The sequence below is a fragment of the Ylistrum balloti genome, unplaced genomic scaffold (assembly GCF_031769215.1).
Source record: "Ylistrum balloti isolate Yb309-2 unplaced genomic scaffold, AGI_CSIRO_Ybal_v1 Utg370734, whole genome shotgun sequence".
Taxonomy (NCBI): domain Eukaryota; kingdom Metazoa; phylum Mollusca; class Bivalvia; order Pectinida; family Pectinidae; genus Ylistrum; species Ylistrum balloti.
In genome coordinates, this window is record NW_026782433.1 from 608,818 (window position 1) to 631,173 (window position 22,356).

The 22,356-nt window shown below is 33.8% G+C and overlaps 1 protein-coding gene across 2 annotated transcripts in view; it reads right to left on the minus strand.

Moving 5' to 3' along the window:
* Nucleotides 1-4,342: 4,342 nt before the first annotated feature.
* LOC132557856 (2-oxoglutarate dehydrogenase complex component E1-like) overlaps nt 4,343-22,356 on the minus strand; it is a 30,699-nt gene continuing 12,685 nt past the window's right edge. The window contains exons 4-20 of one of the 2 annotated variants that reach the window (XM_060222384.1): nt 18,948-19,053; nt 16,529-16,629; nt 16,083-16,237; nt 15,763-15,909; nt 14,716-14,986; nt 14,404-14,532; nt 13,749-13,928; nt 13,148-13,300; nt 12,343-12,562; nt 11,864-12,014; nt 11,391-11,518; nt 10,175-10,353; nt 9,972-10,043; nt 9,422-9,547; nt 8,574-8,810; nt 8,084-8,247; nt 4,343-7,648 (exon numbers count right to left, since the gene is read on the minus strand). In XM_060222384.1, the coding sequence (XP_060078367.1) occupies nt 7,549-7,648; nt 8,084-8,247; nt 8,574-8,810; nt 9,422-9,547; nt 9,972-10,043; nt 10,175-10,353; nt 11,391-11,518; nt 11,864-12,014; nt 12,343-12,562; nt 13,148-13,300; nt 13,749-13,928; nt 14,404-14,532; nt 14,716-14,986; nt 15,763-15,909; nt 16,083-16,237; nt 16,529-16,629; nt 18,948-19,053 (2,619 nt within the window). In that variant the 3' untranslated portion in view covers nt 4,343-7,548. The remainder of the gene's footprint in view (nt 7,649-8,083; nt 8,248-8,573; nt 8,811-9,421; nt 9,548-9,971; nt 10,044-10,174; nt 10,354-11,390; nt 11,519-11,863; nt 12,015-12,342; nt 12,563-13,147; nt 13,301-13,748; nt 13,929-14,403; nt 14,533-14,715; nt 14,987-15,762; nt 15,910-16,082; nt 16,238-16,528; nt 16,630-18,947; nt 19,054-22,356) is intronic. The other variant, XM_060222385.1, reaches the window with a different exon arrangement.

Below are 22,356 nucleotides of genomic sequence, written 5' to 3' on the forward strand. Positions count from 1 at the left end.
ACCTAATACTATCATACAAACAGGAAACTGTGCAGGTCATCAATTTGTGACCAAATCACGGTGGTAATGCATGTTTTCAGAAGACAGATGATATAGAGAATGAATGCTGATTATACGCAAAGCCCAAGGTTAAATCAACATAGCTTTGTTATTCCACTGGCTCTAAATCAAACATACTAGAAAATCTATCAACACTACAGGCACTATGTAGAAAATACGTTTTATAAATATAAGTTGGCGTCAGATAGCTCAAAAGTGGACGTATAAAAATACCTAAGTAGTTTTTCGCCCTTTGGGTAGTCATGTAATCACATAAGCTACATTGTGTCAAGGGCGGTCATTCCGCTCTCTTTGGCATTTAGTCGTGATTTTCACAACACACGTTCAATCACGGTACACTGTCTTATGTGTTGCTGCTCGCTTTTCTCGACAAGCGCTCTCTTGACGAGAATAAAGGATTTTTTAGAGCTAAAACTGTCACCAACAATGGTTTCGGACGGGTTGTCCCAACAACATTTCTAAGGGGCCTTCATTTGGTCACCATGGAAACCATCTTTTTTGAAAATAGTATCACTGATAGTTGTCTGGACAAACTTTCTTAACGGACAGAGAGACAGATAGACAGACAGACAGTGATGCATCAACTTTTGCATGTATTGCATGGGGGTTGGGTGTAATGAGATATGGTAATGTACAGAGTAAAAAATTCAAATGCTGTAACTGGGATGTTTTATGAGCAAATGATCAATATAGATTTAAATTTATCATTATTACACGAATCTGTGGTTTTCCATTCAGTCAACCTTGGGAAGCAGAAGTTATAACACTTCAGGTGTTCATATGCGTATTGAAATGACAAAAGTTCAACAACCCAGGTTCCAAAGGTTCGCAGTTTTATTTAACATAATTCACCAGGTATGGCTCCACGAGAATAACAACAGGATACGTTACAACTAGAGTAAAACATGATCCCTGGACTTTTGTGTTAATCGGAATAAGTCGTTTGGCGAAAAAAATCTATAACACATATGGCCGAAAGTGACCTTGAATAAAGGTCAATGTAAAGGTTTTTTTGACTGCAAACGGTGTCTCCAGGGCTGCTTTTATAATACCTGTGACATATGAATGTCAGCGATTGGTCAGCTCCCCTGCCCACAACATCCCAGCGGGAGTCAACACACCTGTTTTGCCCCAAATATTCCATACAAACAAATTGTGTAAATTGAACTTAATGGATTTGTAAAAATCATTTAATTTCCAATTTCTGCCCCAAGTTAATATATGTATCCATACAATCAAATTGTGTAAATTGAACTTAATGGATTTGTATTAATTGATGATTTTTTTCTTGAAATGGTTTATTTGGTTTTTGAAAAAAAAATTCATTCATTCCTACCCATTTATTTTATCAGCCTGTGTCATCTCCATGTCCATTATCGTCCAGTTAACCCATTATAATGTATACACACAGTATTAACATTGTTTACGCTACTACAGGAAAACATTTTACCACAGGAAAACATGTATTAATATATATAATATAAAATTCATATCTTGAAATAGTAATGAAACAGGATCATGTAATGATCATGTAATCATTACGTAATAAGGCCATTGTGTTACAAAGTATCACAATTGTATGTAAATCCGATTGTAACCATTATTAAAGACTTATTTAAGTACCCATCGTGTGATTATTATCTTAACGTCTAGGACTCGGAAATAAATTAAAGTCGGTATCCTTATGTTACCACCGACTGGTAATCGTAACAGGGGAGCAATACTACGTCATATTTCAGAAAAAATGGTGATGATGTAGGCTGGATTCACTTGTTATCAAGCAAATCTAGCTCATTTTCTTCCTTTTTACAAGCAGGAAACGTAAAGTTGTTTACAGACAAGACCAAGTTATTATATCGGCGAACAAAACGTCGTACGGTCGGAACGTCGGTTGGTGTGGCCACAGGGACTTGTTACCAATTCCCGACCAAATGTCCATATCTATTAAAGTATTGATACAATAAATCTACGGAGTAGCTATGTATACTTTAAAAAATATTTGCAGATTAAATGGTAAAGTTTCGGGATAACACTGTATTTAAAAAGGGTAGTCATATATAGTTTTAGTCAACAATGATGTGCCTGAATAGACACAAGCTTATCCGTAATGTAGTTGATTAACACAAAATAGTGCTTTGGCTTGTTTTTCGTGTCGCCAAACGACCTACAGACTACACACGTAAGTCCCAGGCATGGGCAAAATTTATCTCTCACACTAGAAATTGTTAAACGACAAGTGTTTGCAAAGAAAATGTCAAGGTTTTCTGGCCTCGCTTACTCAAAGGATGGTTAGTGAAAAAATATTGGCATTCAAAGCAAAATTGACTCAAACAAGAGGGACCATGGGGCCTGCCGTTGTTTGATTTTGCTCTTTGAAAGTTGGATATTTTCCCTTTTTTCTTTTCTCTGATTTTGCTCATAGTGATTTGATCATTCCTTGGCAGAAATAGCGATGATAATCTTTAAATGCCAGATCCAATATGGTTGCCTGGAAGCCATTTTGTTTTTTCTAATCAGTCCTAAAACCAAACGAACACAATTAGAGACCAAAGGAACCTACGTATGAAATTGGAGATCTATTCAGTACATTTTTATGAAAAAGGGATAACAAACTTCCCAAATCAAAATCTAAGATGGCTGCATGTCGGCCATTTTGCTTTTCTGATCAGACCCAAATTTCAAAGGGCACAATTAGGGACCAAAGGAGAACCTACAATATTTATACAAAAATCCCATGTTGCATTTTCATCAGTGTTCAGCATAGGATTGGTGTGGCTACAATATCGGGATCCAGAAATAGGATTTAAAACTTCATTTTCGATTTAACTTAATGAACCTGGTGCATTTATCCACTCTGGAAGTGATAATTTTAATCAATGTAACTTGTTAAGTTTAACTCGATCTTTGCGCAATCTCCAACAATTCATTAGTTATATGGAAATCCACACTACATGACCTGCTTCACCTGTATCATAGTTGTGTACAGAAACCTGTTTGATTGTAAAAAAGAAGCTTTTTTAGGGATGGGCTAATTCATGCTATTTAGATCTTGCTTTTCACTGTCTGTATAACAAACACTAATCTGTTTTCATACCACCGAAATTCCATAAATATACTGTTAACTTGTGCATTCAGTCACCATTCAACTGAACACAAGTTCATAAAGGTCATATACGCATTGAGGCATTACTAGAATAGAGGAGGTCGTGTGTTAACATCGGTACCGTCATTGCCAGCCACATCCTGAAAACAGGGACAAATGTGGCGCCTTAGAAAATATAATTATGGTTCTTTTAAGTGTTGAGTATACCAAGTCTGCATTCCTTAGCTTTAAAGCAATAAGCAGATTTAAAGATTTATTGAAAAAACCAGACCCATAAGAAGTAGTCCTAATTATTCTGACGTTATGTCATTTTCTTGTATCAACACAAGACCTACATAGAAGTCCAAAACAAATTTGATGATATAATCCTGGACAAGGTTTTCCCAAAGTAACTCATTCGGCAGAGTATAAAAACAACAACACAACTAAAATCTCACATAGTTTTATGATATTCTGGAATTTGTCATGAAAAAAAAAATCCCAAAAAGTTTTTATTGTACAAACAATAACAGAGAATACAGCCAGTGTTGATCAGAGGTAAGCAAATAAAATTTACTCTGCGTATCTTATAGAGTAGCGATGCCATTATTTCACCTTCTTCTGGTCTCAGTACAATAAAGAAACAATGATACCTTCTCAGGAAACGTGTTGTGTGTAATAAAAATTAATCACCATTTTCTTGCAAGAAAGCTGGCACAGAATGATATTCATTAAAAATGACAATTGCTGCTGAACATTAAAAGACAGAGGAATCACAGTTTGCAGCAGTGTCTGCAAAAAAAAAACTTTGCTGAGAAACTGACAAAGTGCACACAATCTTGAATTTTCGGTATGGTCAAACACAGAATTTTTGTATCAAAAATGAATTAGAATCATTTTTACTATCTTTCAAAACCACTACTACTATATTTGATGTTTTTTTATATCAGTTTCGATTTCCTGTATCTGGGATTATTCATCGAAGACTGCAATATTCATATCTGATATTACTTCTCATTGTCAACACTTGCTTCCCAAACTATCTGGAAGGATATTATTTAAATTGCTTCCATCCTTAAGACAAATAGTTTCTTTAAAATGGATCCATTATACATATGGTCTGATGTAGATTGTCCTTCTAGTGTTATAGCATATAAACATGTACATTAAAATGTATATGCTTCCAAATTGAAATCTAACTTTGAAGATCGATAAACAAATAAAAATTTAAATGACCTGATACTTTTTAAAATCTGAAATTCATATAACTGATAAATTTGTCTCAAATAAAAAAAAGAAAAGAAAAAAAACAACCCAAATTGAAAAAAAAAATCTTTCCATCTTAACCTGTACTTTAATCATTTCAGATGATAGAAAATTTAACATTGAAATGAAGGTGTGCTATATCCCCTGATGACAGGTTGAATGTTTTGAACAATGATCAAACCGATCAAATATCTGATATTATCTTTTTAAAGTACCCTTTTGATATGATTCTATCAGTACAGTATCTTTTTTGGTGAAACTTTTTGATATCATAAATTGATTTTAAATTACAATAATCCTCCACATCAAATATTCATTTAATCATTTGATTCAAGTTTTGTTGAAAAATCTGCAACAAGGAATTTTTTATCTAATGTACTTTTTGGAAATTATACACGAGTCATCATAACACAAGATTATATTTCAGAAACATTTTTCTATCATAATTAATGAAATATATTCTACAGATAACAAAATGAATAAAAGTTTGGATAACTATAAAATAAAAGCGAAAAAAGAAAGTTTTAACAATGTTTTAAATTAACACTAACAGAGATAAACTGAAGACTGTATTAGGTAAAATATTTACACGACAAAATTAAATATAGCTTCCCAAAATGCTGGTGGAATCAATTCCAGTTATACAGTACTGAATTCAGTTCTGGTACTAGCGAATCTGACCTATTTTCAACATCTTCAACCAAAAAAAAATTGGAGCAAAAAATCTAACACTACCTTAATTATACAAAGGCACTGCTCATTATAGAAATACATTTATAATTCAAACGTCAATTGTATAAAAAAAATGACCTCCTTGAAATAACAAGTCCTTGGATTTCCTATCAATTAATACTTCTTGATATTTTACCGGGTGAGGTATAAATGTGGAGAAAATTCACCTTTCGTGAACAGCCAACATTCCATATTTGGAGTAATTGATTGTCAAAAGATGTCTTATTTCAAATGACCATTCTGAAAGCATTTTTCTTCAAAACTTGTATACAGGATATGTTATTTTAACTGTGTTGAACAAACTTAAAACTTAAAATAACTTTAAGAAAAGAAAACCAAATACATGTAATAATAAAATTAAACTGTATGAGACTGAATCTTAGCAAACACTTGATGTTCTAAGCTTTACTATTTTCAAAATACTGTTCAACCATCAATGAGATTTTCTTATTCAACTAATGATGAAACAGAACTTATGTTTTTGAAATCAATGTCTGAAAATGAACACTGAACCCAATGTGATTTTTTTCGATAAATGTAAAAATAATTTCAGAGCCATACTTAAAACAAACCCCTGTTGTTTACATCTAACATCTACCCTCTCTAAATCCTCTGATATTTCTAGCTGACTTGTCATCTCATGTTTCAGGTTATTTTCTCAGGGTCAACATCTGGCCAAAAACATCCCTCGAAAAGGAAGATGATCAGAGAAGAGACATTTTCAGATATCATCCCAGGAGTTTCCATAAATCTGTAGTTTGTGTTGTTTGCAGGTAAGACACACAAAGAAACAAAATAACAATTTTGTTGCAATCAGTCATACCATTGTTGTCATTTTATATTTTTTTGCCATCTAGAAATAAGAACAGAACAAAAACAATGACAGATAAACCTTTCACGGTGTCAACTTAACCCACTCAAGGATATCATATGTATTTGTTTAAGAAAAATTCCATTCAGTTGATTAATATGACACAAGAAAATAAATTTCACACATGCATAATTTTTGATATGATTTATCCAGAAATTTTTATGAATTTTTAATCAATTTTCTTCTTTCTTAAAAAGGGAATGCAACCGGTTCCTCGTTTAGTAAGGGGAGGTAACTTGCCCTACATCCAACAACGAAAGAACAGGAAGCACTAAAAAATATGCTCTGTGGCCATTAATAATTTAAATATATAGCTCCATTCACAATTAAATACTCATTGTCAAAAAATGCAAGACTTATGATGAGAACAAAATAAAAAGGAGGTTAAACAAGTATCAGATCTCAATAGCCCAAATCTACATTAGCTTAACTTATGAAGATCAAATATAAATCCTCTATATATAGCAAAGTAAAATGACAACTTCATATCTAATGACAACTATGAAACGCTAACCTTCTCATCATTTCCTTGTGATAATCTGTGATGATTTCACCGCAAAAATGTGCCTAAGAGCCACTGACATCTCTTTATACATATTTACAACAGATGCTCGTAGCTTGGATAATAACTCAGTTAAAAATATATACACGCCTATAAAAATAGTCCAGGTATTCAATATCAAAACACTCCTTATCTCAGACAACTGGCCAAATAGAGCACAAACGGTGCAACTGGATACCAAGTGCTTTTATCCTTTTTTTTTAAATAACCAAATTTGTTTATAACTAACAAAGTATTCAATCTGTGGACAATAAGCAATTGTAAAAACAGTGAAGAAAAGTTTGAAATCCATCCATTTCAGTTTTAATGGTCTGGATATATTTCCAGAGTCTTTTTCAAGTCTGATGTTATCATATGCAACCAAAAGCATCGATGAAGTATGAAGAATCGAGATGGTCTAGAGATTTAATTAGTAACAAGCCAGCAAATAGATGGTTTGGTTAAACTCAGACTGTACTATATCTGATGCTATTCAGAGATTTTAAGTTGTGCATGGTCAATATGATCTAGTCAAAAGATCGACATTAGTGCCTTGGGCTACTACCTTTCTATATTAATCAAGCTGGCCCATCACCTCCCAGTAAAAAAATTGTATTGACATGGAAACTGAGGTTGGTTGAAAAGAATACAACTTCAGATTTTCCATCTGGTAAGTTTTGCTGTGCTGAATACTTAATAAAGATATCTGTGCCATGAATCAGAGTGGAACAACATAAATGTTACTTCTCAACAAAAATCAGATCGAGCATTCCAGTGTGTCAACAACACATGAAATTTAAGTCAGTGGTTTCAACAGCATTCCCTTTAGAAACCAATCACAAACAGTGTCACTTGGCTTTCAGGAGAAAAAAACTTTATGAAGCATAAACAATACAAAATCATTATGCAAGTCTGTTTCCTCTGAGTTCCCTTCTCAGTCTACTTTTTACTCTATCAAACTTTGCTTATCTCCCTTGGGTACAAAAGTCTTTTTATTTAAAGGTGCACAGCATCATTGAGGAATTTGGAGAGCTCCTGCATATGGAGTTGTTTGTTGCCTGCAGCTGTGGCTGCAGATGGATCCCGTCCAATATATCTGAAAAAATAAAATCTATATGAGCAAGAATTTAGAGGATTTACATTAATCGTCAATGCACACTTTTAACCCGCTTTGACTCATTACAGTGACGAATTCGGTAAAGATAATGCCCAATTCTTGCAAATTTCAAAATCCATCAAACTTTTCTGCTTTTCACTCAAAAGATGAGTTAAGTAATTCCAATCTTTTTTTGCCTAGGTTTGCATTGTACATCCCAAGGTCTAGTTAAAATTTTGACTGCTGTACTATTCACACTTTCTAAGAATCTAGACACTACTTATGTTTTGTGAGGACACCAACATGATGAAACTCTAACACCATAAGTCTCACTTCCCCCTCCTTTCTTGTGGCAAACAAAAACCAAGCAGTTAACCTAATGTGATTACTTTTCGAATATTGTGATCTAAGTGACCTACATCACATAAGACTTACTTGATTTCGCGGTTAGAATTAATACGTTTGAGAACTGTGGTCATGCGGGGTTGCACGTAGCACCAAGCACCCATATTCTTTGGCTCCTCTTGGACAAACACAATTTTAGCTCCCGAGTATTTCTCGATCTCCTTCCTCACCAGATCATAAGGGAAAGGCGAGATCTAGAAACAAACAAAATGTTTAAAACATGGTTGTTACTTTAGATGATACAATAATACATTTTGTTATATATTTCTTTTTGAAAAGTACTGTTTCAGTCCTTGTTCTAAAGATAATAAAACTACAAACAAATCCCAAAAACCGCTTTTTCCTCCTATATCTAACATCAACTGCAATAACTCATAACCCATCAATCTTACTTGGCAATGTGAAATGTCTTGACAATGAGGGAAAAAAATCTCAAACTTGCTTTTAGTGCTGTAAAAGCTGAACATTTACATGGTCTGGCCTTAAATTTTATTTTACAGAAACAAGCTAATCAACATACCTGTTCTATCCTAGCGATGGCGATTTTGTCTGTGTTGCCCTTCAAATCCCTTTCCTTGACCAGTTCATAGTAGACCTTTCCACTACAAAAGATCAGTTTCTTAACAGCATTTGGATTCTCCGATGGTAATCCCTCTTCTGGAATGGCACGCTGGAACCTGGTACCTTCCAACATGTCATCGAAACTTGACCTTGCTTCAGGCAAACGTAGCAGGTTCTTGGGCGTCATAATAATCAGCTTTAAAGGAAAGATAACATACAAATTACACCAGAACATACCAGGTACTGATTCCAAGGAAACATGAGGCAATTCTTCAACAATTTTACAACCTTTTAATCAACTGAAACCATCACAATCTTTTTTTCAAACATTCATACCAACTGAAAGATCAGATTTAACAATATTTAAAAATTGCACAGAAGACACGAGTGAAGGGCAAATTTCAATAGAATTTTATAGTAGATGCCATGTAATGAAATAAACTGCATATTACAGCTGTTTTTTTCCCCTTTTCAGACTCATCAGTAATACCAGGGTTCTAAAGTGTGGTATTTTTTTCAATAGAATTTTACAGTAGATGCCAGGTAATGAAATAAATTGGACTTTTACAGCTGGTTTGTGCTGTTAAGACTATCAGTAATACCAGGGGTCTTAAGTGTGGTATTTTAGTTAAGACAACCAAAATCATCCAAAATCAATATCAATAATCAAACCAGGACATTTGGGGTTTCTACCCAAACAGATTAAATATGAAGAAATATATATTTTATTTTTGTTTAGGTCTAAGAATCATCACAAATTGATGAAGTACAATATTTCAGGTCTACAAAGTTAAAACCTCCACATACCGGTTTCCTGAAAGGAAGAGCAATCTGTCGACGTAACACATGGAACATGTTAGCGGGAGTGGACAGCATACACACAAACCAGTTGATATCATACAACTGCTGCATCTCAAAGTTCTCATTTTCCACCTGCACAACACAATTCAGACAAGTCAATGAGAAATCTGATCACCATTTATAACATATATCACATTTTTATGATTTTAATCAATCTAGTTCAGGGTTCAACAATTTCTTCAACGATGTCTAACATTAATTATGAAATTATTAATTAATGAATGAAGAGATTGAAAATCCTTAAAGCTTCATTAAAACAATATTCATGTTATCACAGTCATCCAACTCTTCAAGATATTAAACAATATGTCATTACAGGACTTTCTGGAATAGTCACTCCATTGTCAATGTGTGACCAGTTAATCCATATAGAACTGTCTGTATGATGTCAGTAAAATATCAGGTAGTTTGATGTCCTATAGAAGTATTCATTACTTTGTGTGGGCATCAACTTGTAGGAGTGGTCGATGAATTCTACATTAGAGATCAGACTTACAGGGAAATGATCAGAGTCATCACTGGACATCTGAAGGAACCGTTCCAGCCTTGCACTTGAGTGTTCTGGACCCTGAAGTGAAAAATACAAAATAACTCAAAAAAGTCACAAAGATTTAAGATGAAAAAAAAAAACCAGGTGTTTCTGTAATTTCAGACATTTTCTAAAAGCTTAATAAAATTTGTTTTTGTTTTTATACTGACCATGCCGTCATAGCCATGAGGAAGCAGCATGACCAGTCCACTCTGGCGTGTCCACTTAGCTTGACCACTGGAGACAAACTGATCAATGATACACTGGGCTGTGTTGTGGAAATCTCCAAACTGTGCCTCCCAAATAATCAAGGCATTTGGTTTGTCAGTGGAATAACCATGATCAAACCCTGTAACATTAAAATAGAAATTTTAATATCCATTTTGTGATTAAACTTATTATAAAACAGTCGGTCTTGTCCTGTATATCAGGAAGATAACATATGATGATGTATTTCTCTAGTTTATCTTTACATACATTATAAACATAATGAACCAGACGAATGAAGATGCTACATGAAGTACCATATAGCCGATTATATTCACAGGGATAATATTTTTTGGTTATATATCTGTATATTAACGTGATAAAAAAATCTGTGAAATAATAAGACACTTGTATCAGATGTCCTTTTACATCCAGATCACAAAGAAGGTATTTGTCAGAATATTACTTGATCACTTTAATAGAAAATAATGAAAATAACTGGGGCAATAGTGTATCATAACTTACAGTGCCCATTATAGGTTACATGATGACGTGTGCCATCTGTCTCCTTTTACATAAACACATCACTAGAGGACTACAAACTAATACTTGTTTCTTAGTTTGAAAACCAAACAACACTTCTGTTTTTTTTTTTTATTAAGAACAGCAACTTAAGGTATCCTTGTTCACCATCTTATCTCGTTAAGGAGAATGTATAATGCTGTAGGGGTGATCAAGTCAAACTTGGTAAAATGTAGTATAGATTAACAAGATGTGTTTGTGAAACACAATTCCAACAGAAGCAACAGAATTCTGAAGTGGTATGTTAAAACTGTACTGTGTAAGGAATAAGCTAATTGCATGCACACTTTGCGAATCACTTATGTCTTCATTGTAATAATGATTTGACAGTTTTAGTTCAACAGTTACGGTAAATGTTCAAATTTTTCAAATGCAGGTAAAGGTCATGTCAAAGTCACATGGTCAAAAGTTTGGTAACATCGGAAATGTCTTGTCACAATGAACACACATGCCAAATAAGAAAGCCTTATCTCTAACGGTGCAATATTTATGGGCAAGGTTAAAGTTGACAACAGACAAACAAACTGATGGCATAAAAACAATACGCCCCTGATCTTTCCATCCGAGGGCATAATTCAGGATGTGTGATGAACTTACCCAAGACACCAAACTCAGATAGTGAGCTGTTGTGAGCTTTGAATTCCGCCTGGTTTGGGTAGAGATGGTTCAGGGGTTCGTATGTGACCTTGTCTTTATTTTGATGATGCAGCACACAGTGACGATGGCTGTAACAGTAAAGGTAAGATGTCGAATTGCTGTTCTTACATCACAACCAGTTGAAAAGATTTGATGACTACACTACCAAATTCATTACATGAATGACCAGCATAGAGCCTAGTTATAGAGGTCAGAAGGTTATAGATTTTTTGCCCAAGCATTTTATTCATCAGTGAAAAAAACTCAACATCTCTTCCACATAAAAACTGCATCTAATAATCATGTGGATTTCAATAAAAATAAAATAGTTTACATTATATACTAGGAATAAAGTCTTTAAATCTAAAATGGACAAAACAGAAAAGAAACATTAGAAAAATAGTTTGAGAAGAGGTATTGTTTTAGTAAATTACCTAAATGTGCCTCTCTCTACATCCTGTCCACTGAGTCGTACATGAATGCTCTCCCCGACCAGTGAACCAAAGGCAAATGCTTCCCCTAAGGCCCAGTCAGCCATCCTATTTTTAACCATGTCAGCTCGCCCACGTAACACACGCTTGAGGCCTATTTCATCATGCAGAAATGAAAAGGTAAAAAATATGATTATGTTTTAAATAGTTTTCCACAATTTTAATACCTCCAATACAAAATTTCTCCACAAAAATGATAAATGAAAAATGTCAATACTACATGAAAACCAGAGATTGTTATCTCTTTCAATTTCTTTTTTTTTTTACTTGTTGATGTCGTTACAACTTGAGATATTATGATTTATTACAGAATCTTTTGAACTGTGTTATCTTTTACAAATTTCCAGCCAGTCTAAAAATAGAAATTAAGACATCCAATGTACAACAGTCCATGAAATCTTATGTTATATCTTGTGTCTTACCTCCATGAATGTCAAAGTTTTCAGGCACAGTGCTGACTTGACTTCCAATATGAGCCAAAACATCTTCAGTGACTCCAGTTGTTGGATTTTTCATGGGGTCCTGGTTGCCAAAGAAGTCACCCCAAGGGGAGTCAAGCCAGTCCGAGTTTTTCACGGCTGTCTGCTTTTTAGATTCAATGTACGCAGTCTCACAGATGGCATCATATTTCTTTTCCTCTTCCTTAAAAATTGAGAGAAACAAAATTCATTAAAATAACAAAATTATTCTGATAATGTAGAAATTTAATGGTTGTAAAATATGCAACATGCAGACAAATAGTCTAACATGAAATCAAAACACTGTCTGTAGACATTATTTTACTAGACGTGCTATGTGATACCTCAAGATTGATTTGGCCTAGTTCTGTCAAAATTGAAAAGTTGAACATGAAATTGACCTGGGAATAAGCCCATCTATATATAAAGTACTGTTCAAAATGAACTACAAATGAATTCTATTTCACTGCCCTGCAAATAAGCACAACCTGACTTACCCAAATTTTGTATTTAGGCCCCCTGGGCTTTTTGAATTATAACTTTGATACATTATGTATGTTGAAAACAGAGCAGAAACAGATATGTTTGTGAGTCCTCTTTTTTCTTTGGATGATACAATCACTTAACGTAATCTGGTTTACTATAGAGATCAGAGCCTCATTACCTCATAAACAGAATTAATTAAGTGTCTGTGAAATGATATCAAATTTTTTTCCCACTTTTCCTGAGCCGTTATGAATGATTCATCAGACATTTTCTGACTACTTACCTCATACTCATGCTGTTTCACAACGTTTTCCTGGATGAGCTTTTCAGCATACTTGGACAGGACAGTTGGCTGTTTGTTGATTTTCTTGTACATGAGAGGCTGAGTAAACATGGGTTCGTCTGTTTCATTGTGTCCAAAACGACGATAACATACCTGAAATTTAAATGAAACACCGGTGAAAAATCTACTAAAAGTATTGTCTATATGAAGACGAAGAATAAACATGTCCAGTGTACATCAGTACATACTCGGTTAATTAGTTTAAACTGCCTTCCATTTTTTCTTTTTATTTCAAATCAAATTATATCAAAAATATTTCAAAAATTAGAAAAATATTAACAGCAATTGCTTTAAATGTATATGTAACATACTTATATATATACACCTATATATATGTACTTGACATCATGATGAATTTAATGAAACATGCATCAATTTCAGTTCCTGAAGATAAAAGTATGTAAATTTTTTTCTTCATCAGAATAATTGTTGTTGGATATTAACATTTTCCTCGACCACACTAAATCAATGAAAATTCTACAGTATTTTTTTACAGCAGTGCTACATTTCTGTGTAAAACTGAAGAATCAGTGCTCTTTACCAGATCTATAACGACATCCTTGCCAAACTTTGCTCTCCACTCTGCTGCGACCTTGCACACATAAACCACCTCCTCTGGATAATCAGCATTGACATGGAAGATAGGTGCATTCACCACACGTGCAACGTCAGTACAGTACGGAGATGACCGTGCCATACGTGGGTCAGTGGTAAAACCAATCTGTTATATACGAAACAAGAATTACGATTAACAGATTTCCTTCATTGAGTTTCTGTTACAGTTAAAAACCGGAAATTTAATAATCAAAAACCAATTACTTATTGCAATTTTCTGGCGATAAGCTAATGACTGGTAATAAAGCCAACCACATATCAAAGCTTTTTATTAAACTTTAGAAACAACACATTTAATATTACTATCTCATGGTTCCGATATAAGTTAATTCCCTGACTTTGATAAGAAATCACTGGCCAACTGGGGTTATCGTAATATAAACACTGTACAAATGTTTCGAAAATCATAAACTGTTGAACCATGTAGACTGTAAACAAAGTTAAAGGACAATAGTTACAGCATTCATACACAATAACACTACGATGTCAAGAATGAGAACTAATACACAACCAGATGAGATGAATTTAAATTGACCAATCACAGCTGACATCAATGATTCTTGACCAATAAGAAAGCACACCTGATTGTTGACAACGACATGGATAGTTCCGTGAGTGGTGTAGGCTGGAAGGTCACTCAAGTGGAACGTCTCGTATACAACACCTTGCCCTGCAAATGCAGCGTCACCATGCAAAAGGATGCTCATCACCTGTCAACAAAGAATGGGGATCATAAACAAACAGTAAGCAGACAATATTTCTGTCAATTCTAGTTTAATTTGAAATACAACTCACTGTTGAACACAGAGGTATTTTCTGGTTTTCTAAGTATAATTCACCACGTATACATAATCTCTGAACCCGTTATTTACTCCACTAAGTAGCCATCTTACACTTTTGCCTTCCGTGTCACCACGATAGTATTGCTCTGCCTTTGTTTTGCCCTGGACCACAGGGTCAACAGCCTCCAAGTGGGATGGATTGGCGACTACCGCAATCTTGATGTTCTTGTTTGTAACTCGGTTCAGACGTTCATGTGACATGCCTAAATGGTACTTGACATCTCCAGATCCCTCATCAGCTGCCTCTAGTTTGGAGTCAAACTGACAGAAGATCTTCTCCAAGGGCATACGGCACAAGTTTGCCAACACATTCAGACGTCCTCTGTAAAAAGAATGAAAAGTGCTGTCAGCTTAACAGTATAATGTCAATGTAGTTTAATGATAACTAGTCTCTGGCTCGAACATCAGACTTTTGAACATATTGTAAGGAAAATCTTTGACAGACCCTTAGGCATCTTTCGGTCAAAATGTCTTAAAGTCTGGTGTTGAAGTCAGAGGAATTTCTTTCACCTGGCTCATTAAGCTATTCGCATTTAGTAAAGAATTTCCAATATGAAAAACAATTTCTGAAATAATTTCCCGATTGGAATGTGATCAAACAGAAGTCAGATTCACTATTCATTAAAGCTGCTTCAAACCAAATTTCAACAGTATCTTTGTATGGAAGAAACATATTTAAGAAGTTACATTCCACTACTGGGCCCAACCCTTCTGCCATAGGGGGCCAGGAAGCACAGCTTTTACAGAACTGATTCCCCTTCAACTAAAAATGCTTCAGGCCAAATTTGGGCAATATCCATTCATTCCTACAGGAGAAGTAGGGTTATTACTCTATTTCCCCTATTGAGCCCAGCCCCTCACACCCAAGGGATGAGACCTTTATATAAGACTGATTTCCCTATAAGATTGATATAAAACATGTACAGAAAAGACAAATCTCACACTGATAGACTTCCAGATAAAACACAAACCTATATGAAGTTGCCTTATATATAACTACTTAAAATTGCCTAAGTCCATATATTCTATGTTTCATGTTCTTTCTACATAATCTGTATTTTGTTACACACTTTTGGATCACAATTAGTTAACACTTACCTGTGAGGCATGCCAACGTGAAAGGTGTCCACACCACATTCTGTACACGAGTCCACAATGGTTTTGAGGGCAGGGATGAGGACCTCACAGCCTTCCAGCCCAAACCTCTTCTCCGATGACCACTTCTTGGCCAGAAAGTCCTCAAATCTGAAAGAGAAATATCTTATTCTAATGCGTTAAACAAAGTTCAACAGTCTTTCCAGACCCATTATTTTTTCGAAATTCATTATTTGAAATCAAATACAATTTTTTTTGTCAGAAAATCGATCAGTAAAACACTTAATTCACAAGATGAAATGATGAAAAACAATTGTGTCTACCTGGTTGAACGAATAAGACGGGCCATTATGAGACGCTTTTCTTCATTTGTGAACTCCATGATTCCTGGCTTCTCAAACTTGCTCTTAATCCAGTCTGTCTGCTCCAGGTTGTTGATAAACATGTATTCTAGTCCAATATGGCGACAGTACACATTCTGCTCACAGAAAATACCAACACTTTACTAAAGTAAACCAACATGTTAGGATAGAAAGATGTGCATATTTTTTTATCTGAAGGATGATAGTTTTTACATTAAATTTGATGATATCATCTGACCAGTTCTCATGTTTTCAACCAGTTTTATGCTGATTCGACAAAAATGTTTGAAATATGTTTGGAATCCCAAGAGGCTAAATGACATTACAGAAATTAGTATTGTAGACGTCAAATCATTATACTGTAAGTGACAATATCTTGTCCAGACCTCTATTATCAAACAGCTTACCTCTAGCCTGTTTATAATAGCGTCAAGGGAGAGCATTTCTTCATCTCCCCCAATGTGGGTGGTTCTTGGCAAGCGAAATTTTCGCGCAAGATCCTCCTCAGCTATAGCAATTTTCAAAGAGATTAAAAGAAAAAAAAATTCAATTAACATAGGTAAAAAAGGCAGGCAGTTATGTAAAAGTCAGTGTATGTCCATACATTTGTTAAAATTAGTAACAACACACTAGTAAAACTTGTCTAAATACTTGGTCTATATAGTAAACAAATATTAATACTCTGCCAGTATGGTATTATTTTTGATAACATCAAAATATTCTTGCAAAAAATAGCGTTAGTTTCTGTGGAATATAATGAACAGTTATGGCAATAATAATAAAAAAAAAAAAAAATGGAGAAAAAAAAAGGAAAAAAATGAGCACGCAAACTCTACTTCTAAAACTCTTTCTTTTATAAACATCCGGTCAAATCTTCAAAGGATGAAATTAAATATATCATAATTTATGTGTTGATGTTTCAGTATGTGGAAATTTAATTAATCTGTTTTTAAATTTGATATACCAGTCACTCAATTACAAATTATAAACATATAACACATGCTTAATTTAGATGTAAAGAAATGTTAATCAGCATTTATTTAGTAAATTAGAATTTAGACAAAATTGACAGGATTAATTCCTTTCATTACAAGGGTTTCCTCAAGCGGAAAATGTCAATTAAAGTGGTGTCTTTTTTTTAGGGACTGATGCAGTGGAACTACGGCTTTAAACAATATTTATACAGATAATTCTTCATGCCACATTTCCAACCAATTATTCTGAAACAATATGTTAATTAAAATTTAATCAATGTTATTTACAAAAACAGAATCTGTACAACAATACTTATTCCAAAAATTCCATTCTTAAATAATTTTTTTTTTCACAATATTCTTGGTGATGTCCATTGGAATAAATATGTTGTTACAATGATTAGTATTTGATTAATAATCCCTCACAAAACAAACAAACTAAAAAAAATATCTGTGTTAATCATTTAATTAATAACCTTAGTGACCTATTTACCAGGACTACAATGCAATATTAATTAACTGAAATTTTGATAATTATGCAAATAATTCAACCTGGGTAATATGTAATTTGATTAAATATCACAGGTTGTATTTCTTGATCAATCTATTTTTCATCAAGGCAATGAATGCTGTAGTACTGAACAACATCAAATCTTCACTTCTAGCTACGAAGATATAACTATGTACCATCATACCCCACTCCATGCTTTTTAATATGTGAAAAATTATTTTGTATCAAGTAAAACAAAAACTTACAAAAAAATCAAAAGGATTCAATAAACTTTCATTTCAAACTTAAAAATCAGAAAAAGAAAATAAAGTTTATTATAAAGAAACAATATCTATTTTAAAAGTGCAGTTACAACATTCAAAATATTGTCAAATTTGCAAATCAACAAGCTTAAAACAGAAAAAGATAAATAGACAATTAATCTCATTATGAATTTATATTTTATGCTAACTGTACAAAAGAAATTATTCAAATCTTTACTTAAAAAGCAATGCTTTTCTAATTTTCCTTTTTTTCCTGTCACTAATTGATTAATCTCAAAAAACAAAATCAATTATTTTTATTATTCTCTCTTTTAGTAATATTGACTTGCAAAACAAATATGTATTGGATTACCTCCCTTACCATTTAACAGTTACACACCACCTATTGCACTTTGCCAACATTTTACATACACTCTCCCGGTATGAGCTCTGAACATGTTTTACCTCTAAAGAAAATTCCTAGATTAGAGATAAAGAGATATTTTCCTTGCAAGTTATTTGTGTACTATTTCAGCAAAGCAACACTAGCAGAACTAAGGAATGATAGTGATATGTTTAGAGTTAATTTCTGAAAGTTTTTTTCTATTTTTTTTTTTTTTTTTTTTGCTTTGTCTATTTCCTCCCTGAAAACCACTCATGTGTTCAACTAATATACTATAAATATTTAACAAAATGTGTTTTAAAGGAAAATATCTGGGGAAAAATTTTAAAAACATAATTGTGACCTACAAAAAGATTAATAAAACATTTAAGATTGTTACATGAAAAAACACACATGATTATGTTCACATGCATATTATTTCTTTGACCAATAACACAGACCAAACTAAAAGAAAATAATTCTCATGTACCGTTAGTACCCTTGCTTGCCCAATCCCAGCATGCTCTAGACAAGTTGAAGTCAAAGCACCACAGCAAAGCGCCACAAAGTGATAATACAGAATAAGCAAGTGTGAGAAAATAAGCACCAAAAAAAGTTTGTGTAGTTAAAACAAAGAAGAAAAACACGAAGAAGCTTGCCCTTGTTGCTGACATGGTCACCCTGCTTGTAGGGGTCAGTATGAGCTGGAAGTCTTACCAAAGTTATAATGCGAGTAAGAAAGGTCAGTGTTCAAGCCATCTTGGTTTATCGTAGCCTGGCTGATTCCCAGGGGATCTAAGTCTGCAGAATGGTGGCCTCGAATCTAAAAGCAAAAGTGTCTATCAACTATAAACTGTAAATCTTGGGCCTGTGATGCAAAGACCTTGTACTCTTAGCTTCCTCCAGCTTTCCATGAATGTACAAGTACTTGCAATTGGCTGTCCATGAAGATGTGCTGCCATGGAGATTGACCTCTGCTGCAGCTATCCATACAAGGTCATTATTGGTCAGTTCAGTACTAACTATAAATCTGAATATTTTGTCAATTTTTTTATTGAACCATGCATATGAACGAAAAAATTCCCCTAAACTTATCTTTCTTTTTTATTTTGTGCTCATATGAAACTAGTTACGTAACAATTATAATGCTGACAGAGAAAGGAAATTCAGACATTCCGGAAATGTCTGCTTTATTATAGGGAACATAATCCTGTCAACAATGACACGTTTTCAACTGGAAGTGTCTGGTATTCAATTCTGTATACATATTTGTTTAAGGAATCTTTTTTTTTCGGGAATAAGTAAAATGACAGGTAACAGATAACCTGTTGATTATATAACTGGGCTATTAACTACATTCAGGTGGGACCAAGTACCTCAGGGTGTATCTATAGCCATTCAAGATGTCAAACATGACAACAGATTAAATATTCCCAAACCTTGACATGGATAAGAAAATGTTATCAACATTAAAGTACATATAGACTGTTAGTTCATTGCCTATCCACCTGATGTGTAAATTTATATAAAACTTTTATAATATACCGGGTATTCAAAATTTTGCCTGTAAGGGAAAAGTGGGTGTGGTAAAATGACACCTCTCATAATTTGAGAATAAAAACAAGTTTAAGATGTTTCTTATATAAAGCATGACATGATTGTGAGGAGAAAAATAACACAACCAAAACATCCAGATTTATAGCACCTCATCAGTCACTGTTGTCAAGTCCACAAACTGGTTCAGGGTCGTCAGATAGAGAAAGATGGTAATGGTCAGAATTTGGTCAATTTGGTCCCTGTTGACCAAATCAGGACAATTAGAGTCGGTATTGGTCATTTAGTTAATTAACAGAGTTAAAGATATATGGTAAATTTTCAAGGAAAAAATGTGTTAAAAGACACTTAGGATATGATGGTTGGTCACTCAGCAGAATTAGTTCCAGACAATTAAGAAATGCTATTGGTCATTTTATGGCCTGTTGGTCAGTAAGTATCCATAGACAGTTTATATACTGGTCAGTGTTTTTTGTTGTTAAGTTAGAACCACTGACTAGGAACATGAGAGGTCAGTTTCGTACATTAATTAAACATTGAACATTTTGACAGTGACATAAGTTAGTTTATAGTGGTCAGTTGTATTGCCGAGGACAAATTTTGGTCAGTTTTGTGTGGTCAGTATTTATCGGTTGACCATTGTGTTGAGTTATTGAAGTACATGATTCTTTCTTCCTTGAATACATACTTTCTCCAATTTGTCCAGTCTACAAAGATGCGAAATTTTAAACCAACGATCCTGATGATGTTTACTTTATTCTGTCATGAAGGTTATTGTTGGTTTCATCATCAATGATCAAATCTGCAACAGATCATGAGTATGGACCAGTTGTGCCCAGTTTACCTATCGGTACAGGACACACAGACATCATTGTTGAAATGTTTCCGATAAACTCCTCAAACCAGTGCAAAAGTAACCTCTGAGACCTTCTTATATGTAATGTTTCTTTTTTTTTGGTGAACTTAATTTTGGACCTCCAAAAACGAAAATTGTCCATCGATGGTATGCATAGGTGTCTGAAGATTTCCACAAAATATCAAAGATTTGTTCGGTGCTATGGAAACCAAGTTATCAGGTTCAACTGAAAGTGACCTCCGGCTCTCAGGTAGAGTGATGGAGGACTTTGCCTGTTCATAGAAAGTGATATCTAAAACAGCATGCCACAAAAGAACCAATCAGAGTTTGTTGAGTGGCAAAGCAAACACTACAGTACATTTTTGTAAACTTGTGAAAATTTTCTCACAGAAGTGTGGCAAGTCCTTGTGATGAAAGATATTAGTAATATCAGAAACATCTAGTTACAATACAGACAATAACACACAGTGGTGAAACATCACTTCAGAAACAGTGACATCGATAAACTCACGATATCAACAATAGTGTAGTTTCCAATGCAATGAAAGCAGAAAACAGGTGAGAAATAAATATTTGGTAAATTATTATCTGTGTCTCTATGCTGCATGTGACACATTCTATAAATCACTCCTGAGAAATAGTGTTTGGGATGACAGAGGGTACCATGTCAGGCATTTTATCATAGAGAAATACCCAAATCCTTGCTGATACATTCTACACAATATATTGTACAGAGAGTTTTCTACAATTTACCTAATACCCACTACCCTACTACATGAGTATATTTACGATTAGTTTCTCCATTAATAACACTATATAATTGGTTTGGTATGAGAAAAGGCTAGATTCAGTTCTGTTTTCTACTCAGCCTTACTCTACCTAAGTTACAAAAATTCAAAGATCCTGCAAGAAATCTGTCATTTTGAGTGGTGTTAATCCTATTTTGTACAACAGTGTACAGTATAAATAATTCTTATTTTCAAAGTTAAAATCTTAATTTGAGATGAATTAAAAAGAATTAAGGTCTAGACAACTTCAGACATAATACTAATACTGTATTTCCAGGAATACCAAAACCAGTATAGTTCTGTAGAAAAAATCTACCTGGTGTGTAAAATTAGCAAAACAGATACAGATTGGGAGGATACAATCTAATTAAAATTTGATTCTCAATTTATCTCTCTATGACTCCGCATTCAGAGTTCTATGGAGTTGTATTGATAATCAAATTGTAAGTAGATTGGGGAAGATACATATTCGATTCTAACACAATAGAAATTGTAACATACAATGTACATAGCTTGTAGATATTAGATTTCTCTGTAGACTGAATTATGCCTGTTTCATACATATACCAATAATCATTGAGATTCACAATTTTTGAAATGCTGAACAATTTTGAAATATTTACATTGTGTTAAGTCTTGTCAACCCCATCTGAGTAAAAATCTAGAAATCAGAACAAATACCTGAAAATTTCACCTACAGGTAGAAAAATTAATTACTGAAAAAAAAAACCCAATCTTAATGGATAAGGCTTGGTGGACTGCGGAGGAGAGATGTTTATCACCCCACCTCTTTACATCTATCTGAGCAGTGTGAGGGCAGTACTAAAGACAATATCAGAGCCCAACAATGATGTAATGATTGATTAACCATACCCCCAGTAACCGATAAATCCACAGACAAAAAAATGCTCAACAGTCCACAACAGTA